The sequence below is a fragment of the Mizuhopecten yessoensis genome, unplaced genomic scaffold, assembly GCF_002113885.1.
Source record: "Mizuhopecten yessoensis strain PY_sf001 unplaced genomic scaffold, ASM211388v2 scaffold923, whole genome shotgun sequence".
Classification (NCBI taxonomy): domain Eukaryota; kingdom Metazoa; phylum Mollusca; class Bivalvia; order Pectinida; family Pectinidae; genus Mizuhopecten; species Mizuhopecten yessoensis.
Window position 1 is genome coordinate 270477 of NW_018403789.1, and position 6888 is coordinate 277364.

Consider the following 6888-nt stretch of genomic DNA (forward strand, 5'->3'; position numbering starts at 1 on the left):
AGGAAGCCATCAGCCAAATATGAAGATTCTATACCTTTTAGTTCTTTAGAAGAAGTCGTTTGAAGTTTTTGACATATTTGACCCCTGTGACCTTGAAAACAGGTCAAGGTCATTTTCGTTCTCAAACTTTGTAGGGCTCCTACCAACGAAGCTTTCAGCCAAATATCATGACTCTAGGCCTGTCCGTTCTTCAGAAGAAGTTGTTTAAACGAAAAGTTGACGGACGACGGACGCCGCGCCACGGCATAAGCTCACTTGGCACTTCGTGCCCAATGAGCTAAAAACCACTTGCACATCACCAAACATGATGCCAATGGATTTTGCTGAAATATCACTCCATAATTTAGAAATATCACAAAAACTAAAGATAGGTTACTTTTATTTTTTTATTCTCAATATAAATCATATTAATTACCTAAATCTAAAGTACCATACATCGTGAAAACAGTCACAGATTTCTTATGGAACTCTTCCATAAGGATGATATCTATTAACACAGGGTAGCAAACATCTTTAAAAGCTCACACATTAGTTTTCTATCGCCCTCTCCCCTTGCCCCTCCATTGATCATTAAGATAAGGACCTTTCTCGTTAACTACCTGTTTTGGTCTGTTGTAGTAGAGTTGGGGTAGAAGTCTGCTGAAATCATCGTCACAGGCAACATGCTGGGAGGTCCGAACATGAAATGACCTGTTAAGGGAGACAACCACTTACAAATGTAATATAACACTCAGAATGTGACTTCAGATTACAATAACTCTACATATACTGCAACCATTTGCTGTGCAAAATATTGGCATTAATGCACAGAAGATTTCTAATTAAAAAAATCCCTTACTACTTGTATATATCTCTTCAATATTATTTCACATTAAAAGAATGAAACACAAATCGATGCAAATTACAAGTTTAAAGTACAATGGATAAATAAATAAGGCGATCCAACAGTCCTAAGGTCGAAAATGCAGCAGCGTTCTAGGGCAGATCTGGGGATGGATTCCCTAGATCTAATAAAGCATAATGAAAAATAAAGGTTGATCAAAATCTTCAAAGATGGTGAGCATCCTTTATCAGAAGTACAATGGGTCACGCAGAAATGAATCACATGGATCAGATAACTTCAGGACCCGTTGTTATGACTTATAAATGAGGAAAAAAATAAATCTCCAAAGAACAAAATTACAGATTACGGATATTAATAAGGTTCTCACTTACTTGGCGTAATCCTTCAGGGCATTGATGTCAGCCTTCAGGACATGCATAATGGCAGCTTTCTCCTGCATCACAGTGATGCTGATGTCTTCTACAACTGCTTTCAGAGGCTGCTGGTCAGGTAACTCTTTTACAGGATCATGGCGCTGCAGCCGACTAATGATTTTTTCTGTTGCTAAGGAACAAAAGGTTATTACTTAAGGATACAACATTAATTAGTGTGGCCATATATAGCGGTACTTCGAAAAAAAATACTGCTAGAAATCCTGTTAAACAAAAATACCCTCAGTATTTCCGCTTTGTTTACCTGTCGATCCCATCTTTGCTTTTTAACCTGTAGACATTTTCCCTTGTTTTGTTACCTTCTGTCCTCATATGACCATGGCTGTTGTATCTCCCTAGGTACCCGTCCTCATATGACCATGGCTGTTGTATCTCCCTAGGTATCCGTCCTCATATGACCATGGCTGTTGTATCTCCCTAGTTACCTGTCCTCATATGCCCATGGCTGTTGTATCTCCCTAGTTACCTGTCCTCATATGACCATGGCCGTTGCGAGGACATAAAACCACAAACAAACAAACTGTTTTCTTACCTGTAGGTATCCTCCCTGTTTCCTTGGTAACGGTGTGTTTCACCTCTGAACCCAGCAGAGATGTGTTCCATTCACTGGTCAGTTGGGCCAGCTCAAATAGCACCCTGTCATGGTCAACTGTCTCCAGCCATGGGTCCTTGGAATAAAAACATTAAATACTATTGAGAATTTGTCCACATGAGTATTCTGTAAACAGTCTTTTTGCTTTTAATATGTTGTTTTTTATTGCAGAATTTATAATTCGATATTGATCCAATGCACAAAATTAACATCTTTCCTTGACTGAACAATTGTCTCTTCCCTTCTAGATCAAAAATGGTACACACCACTTGGTTCTGAAACAGCAGGTGGAGTCTATCTGACTGATACTGTGGAGGGAGAGCAGGTAGGTAAAGATTAGCATCATGTAACATTGGTTCCTCGGTCCACAGCTGGAAGGTTTGATACAGTCTGAAAAGTTCAAATTTACAAAAATCCAATGTCCAGTCAACGGTAGTTTTCATAAAGATCAGCGAAGTTCAGCATATTAATTATTTTAATTTATATCGACCAATTTCAATATCAGGCTTATAACAGTATTTAAGTATTTACTACAGTTTTATGGAGTTTTTAATCTTTCTATTAATTATATAAATACAGTACCTATGAATTTTGGCGCAGAACTGCTAAATTACTTAAAATTAATTTATTTTTACAACAATTTGAAAACAAATTCTCTCAAAATAATTTAATCACTTGTATTGTCCCAGATGGAAGGATGCGGGAGATCTAAATATGGGAGGAAACCACAGTACCCAGACAAAAAACCCACGTAGTATACGTAGCAGGAGACCTAAGTATGGGAGGAAACCACAGTACCCAGACAAAAACCCACGTAGTATACGTAGCAGGAGACCTAAGTATGGGAGGAAACCACAGTACCCAGACAAAAACCCACGTAGTATACGTAGCAGGAGACCTAAGTATGGGAGGAAACCACAGTACCCAGACAAAAACCCACGTAGTATACGTAGCAGGAGACCTAAGTATGGGAGGAGACCACAGTACCCAGACAAAAACCCATTTAGTATTTGAGCAGGAGACCTAAGTATGGGAGGAAGCCACAGTATCCAGACAAAAACCAACGTAGTATACGTAGCATGAGATCTAAGTATGGGAGGAAACCATAGTACCCAGACAAAAACCTACGCAGTATACGTAGCAGGAGATCTAAGTATGGGAGGAAACAACAGTACCCAGACAAAAAACCCACGAAGAATACGTAGCAGGAGACCTGAGTATGGGAGGAAACCATAGTACCCAGACAAAAACCTACGTAGTATACGTAGCAGAATACCTAAGTATGGGAGGAGACCACAGTCCCCAGACAAAACCCCATTTAGTATTTGAGCAGGAGACCTAAATATGGGAGGAAACCACAGTACCCAGACAAAAACCCACGTAGTATATGTAGCAGGAGACCTAAGTATGGGAGGAAACCACAGTATCCAGACAAAAACCTACGTAGTATACGTAGCAGGAGACCTAAGTATGGGAGGAAACCACAGTACCCAGACAAAAACCCACGTGGTATACGTAGCAGGAGACCTGAGTATGGGAGGAAACCACAGTATCCAGACAAAAACCTACGCAGTATACGTAGCAGGAGACCTGAGTATGGGAGGAAACCACAGTATCGAGACAAAAACCTACGTAGTATACGTATCAGGAGACCTAAGTATGGGAGGAAACCACAGTACCCAGACAAAAACTAAGGTAGTATACGTAGCAGGAGACCTAAAATTGGGAGGAAACCACAGTACCCAGACAAAAACCAACGTAGTATACGCAGCAGGAAACCATAGTACCCAGACAAAAACCCACGTAGTATACATAGCTGGAGACCTAAACATGGGAGGAAACCACAGTACCCAGACAAAAACTAAGGTAGTATACGTAGCAGGAGACCTAAAATTGGGAGGAAACCACAGTACCCAGACAAAAACTAAGGTAGTATACGTAGCAGGAGACCTAAAATTGGGAGGAAACCACAGTACCCAGACAAAACCCACGTAGTATACGTAGCAGGAGACCCCAACTTTAGCATGATTGAACCTGGCGAAAGGTGATCCACTGCTCCACCACTCTACCCACCTTGATAACAGTATACGTAGCAGGAGACCTAAGTATGGGAGGAGAACACAGTACCCAGACAAAAACCCACGTAGTATACGTAGCAGGAGACCCCAACTTTAGCACGATTGAACCTGGCGAAAGGTGATCCACTGCTCCACCACTCTACCCACCTTGATAACTAACTCAGTCCATTTTGCTATTAGAGTTCTAAAAATTATTGAACTTTTTTTACTTAGACAGTTTTATGTGACTTATCAGCATGACTGCTAATATAAGACTTACAACATTCTGACATAGTAATTTCCGAGTCAGTACTTGCTATTGGTAGGTCATTAATAAGTCCTGCCCTGTATATTAATCATACCATTCATCTTGGGAATATGACCTATAGCTTATTAGTATGACCTCTAACCTACGACCTATTAAGTATGACCTAGTTACCTTGTGAGTTGTTGGTGGAAGTCGCGCCTCGGCAGGAAGGATTGGTCCTCTAATGTTGACTTCTCATCACCTGTTTCCTCTCGCCTTTCCTCTATCAAATACAACATCATGGTGTCAGGTAACATGGTCATGATAACATCCATTTACCTGATGTCATATACTGGAAAAGAATTACTCTTTTCCGTCATTTGTTAAGTTCCAATAAAATGCACGGGGAATAATTGCTCCTGATCATGTGGTTTCATAACCAGTAGTGTTGGGATTAGACTAGTATGGTTTCACTGTTACACTAATAAAATCAAGCCTATTACAGTTGCTTTTGGATTAAAAAGGGATATTTACCGGTTGCTTATTATATGAGCCGTCACAAAATTTAACATGCACAACATGCTTGCCTCCTGTCAGCTATTATGTTCAAATCAGTCTCAAAATTAAACACTGATGACTAGAGATCAAGGGGAACCTACATATTAAATTTAAGAAAGATCTCTCATGTTCTTCCCGAGAAACATTCACAGTCAAAATCCAAGATGGGCACAAGTCAGCCATTTTGTTTATCCTCAATCTAAATAAAAATGGGCACAACTACAGACCAAGGGGAACCTACATATCAAATTTGAGAAAGATTTCTCCAGGACTCATGGGAAATAGCAATAACAAACATTCACTATCAAAATCCAAGATGGCCGCCTATCGACCAGTTTGTTTATCTGTTTGTTTAACGTCCAACTCGTTCAACTGTGTAAGTTGCGATAAATAAGTGCAGCCTTAATTTCAGTATGCAACAATACAAAATTTGGCAAGTGAATGGTGACAAGAGTATGTGAGATATGCATTAGAAAAAGTGATACACTGATTGACTGGCAGACAGACGAAAAGCAATTATATAGCCTCTTCCAGTAGTACCAGGGTTTATATACCAGTTCGCGGGATCTGATTCACAGTATCTGTCTTCAGAGAATCTGTATAACTTACCAGCCCTGTTGGACTCTGCCTCCTGGTGCTGTATCCGAGACTGGTAGTTCATATGATAGTCCACTCCTTCCTTCAGTTTTTTCTTCATCTTCTTCAGCTCGGAGGTATGCTTGCTAACGTCGTAGAACTTCTCCCCAACACTGGCTCGCTGCTGCATGCTGTCAAAACACAAATGATCCTGATTATGATATGGTACACTAGGTTAAATGTTCTGTCATAAACCACACCTCCACATTAAGAAGCTGAAGGAGCATTAAGATAAACGATACCTTCCATGTTGCCTGTAATTTCTGTTAGAGTTATACCCCTTCATTTCTTTTAAGATAAAGGATACCAAAGCACAAATTGCAATGGTGCTGAAGAGTTTGATTCCATGTAAGATTTAGAAGTCAGTTATTGCTTTTTATGGAGACGAGATTTAATCAAAGGTAAGAGAAACTTAAAACATAGTCTGTAAGTAAAACAGATCCTGGATACCTACCTGACTTGGGATACCATCCGACCGACAAAGAGGCCAAAGAATCGTTGCCAGACGAGAGGTGCCATGGAGTGCTCCACATCCATATCCAGGGCCTGACGCCCCCAACGGTAGATATTCAGGCTGTGCAACCCCGGGGAAACCTGTAGCTTGAGTTTGGTCACAGCTTTCTGTATCGGGTAAAGAATATTTTTATTAGAGCATAATTATTAAGATTTATCTAACTATTTGGCCATGAGAAGATTAGTATCATATAAAAGTCATGTCATCTCCACAAAACATGTTTTTCTGGCATGAGATTGGGCCCAAAATAACCATACAATTGCTGGAAAGGTTCAATTCCTTTCATACAATAAATAACTCTTTTATTTATGATATTACATAATTACATAAATTACATGCCATTTACTGTTTTTCTGTGTGATAATATTTTGTGAACTAGAAATATGATAGAATGGCATGCATGTCCTTCAATTTGTTTACTTGTTTTTTTTAATTTATATGTTTTCATGTTCACTGTAGTATTTTGACTGAAGTAATTTGTAATATATCATGCTTTTGATTGCCTTGTTGAAAGCAGTAGTAGTTGTTTAAAGACATCACAAACTGTCAATCCCACAACCTTCAGGGCCCACCACACCAGATACCCCTTGATCAAATGTGGTTTTCATTTCAGTAATAATTACCATAACTTTAGTATGCATATACAATACCTACTTCCATCTTTGTAGCCCAAAAACAAAAAATTCAAATATCCCTACCTCCCTACCGTGACGTAACCACTATCTCGATGACAGAGCCACGGAGTGATCTCCCTTCCTCAAACCCCGTTTTATGGAGCCTAAAGGCAGCCAGGATGAGGAGGCAAGGGGAGGAATACAGGGTGGGACTCCATAAAGTTATGGTAAGTATTACATCATGAAAATTGGTTTTACTTCAAAAACCTCAATTTCATTTCAGTAATAATTACCATAACTTTAGTATGCAAATTCGTCTTACCGTAGTGGAGGCTTCGAATCCAGGCAGACCAGGCTGACGGAACAAACTCGAGACATGCTCAAGGTAGGGAAAA

General features: G+C 39.7%; 1 protein-coding gene across 1 annotated transcript in view; it reads right to left on the reverse strand.

Annotated features, from left to right (window-relative positions):
• The window catches only part of LOC110455488 (ectopic P granules protein 5 homolog), a 46678-nt gene that overhangs the window by 19734 nt on the left and 20056 nt on the right, over nucleotides 1-6888 (reverse strand). Inside the window, exons 21-28 of the mRNA XM_021505655.1 lie at nucleotides 6226-6232; nucleotides 5820-5986; nucleotides 5339-5496; nucleotides 4364-4454; nucleotides 2134-2257; nucleotides 1808-1943; nucleotides 1216-1387; nucleotides 600-690 (exon numbers count right to left, since the gene is read on the reverse strand). Of these exons, the coding sequence (XP_021361330.1) occupies nucleotides 600-690; nucleotides 1216-1387; nucleotides 1808-1943; nucleotides 2134-2257; nucleotides 4364-4454; nucleotides 5339-5496; nucleotides 5820-5986; nucleotides 6226-6232 (946 nt within the window). The remainder of the gene's footprint in view (nucleotides 1-599; nucleotides 691-1215; nucleotides 1388-1807; nucleotides 1944-2133; nucleotides 2258-4363; nucleotides 4455-5338; nucleotides 5497-5819; nucleotides 5987-6225; nucleotides 6233-6888) is intronic.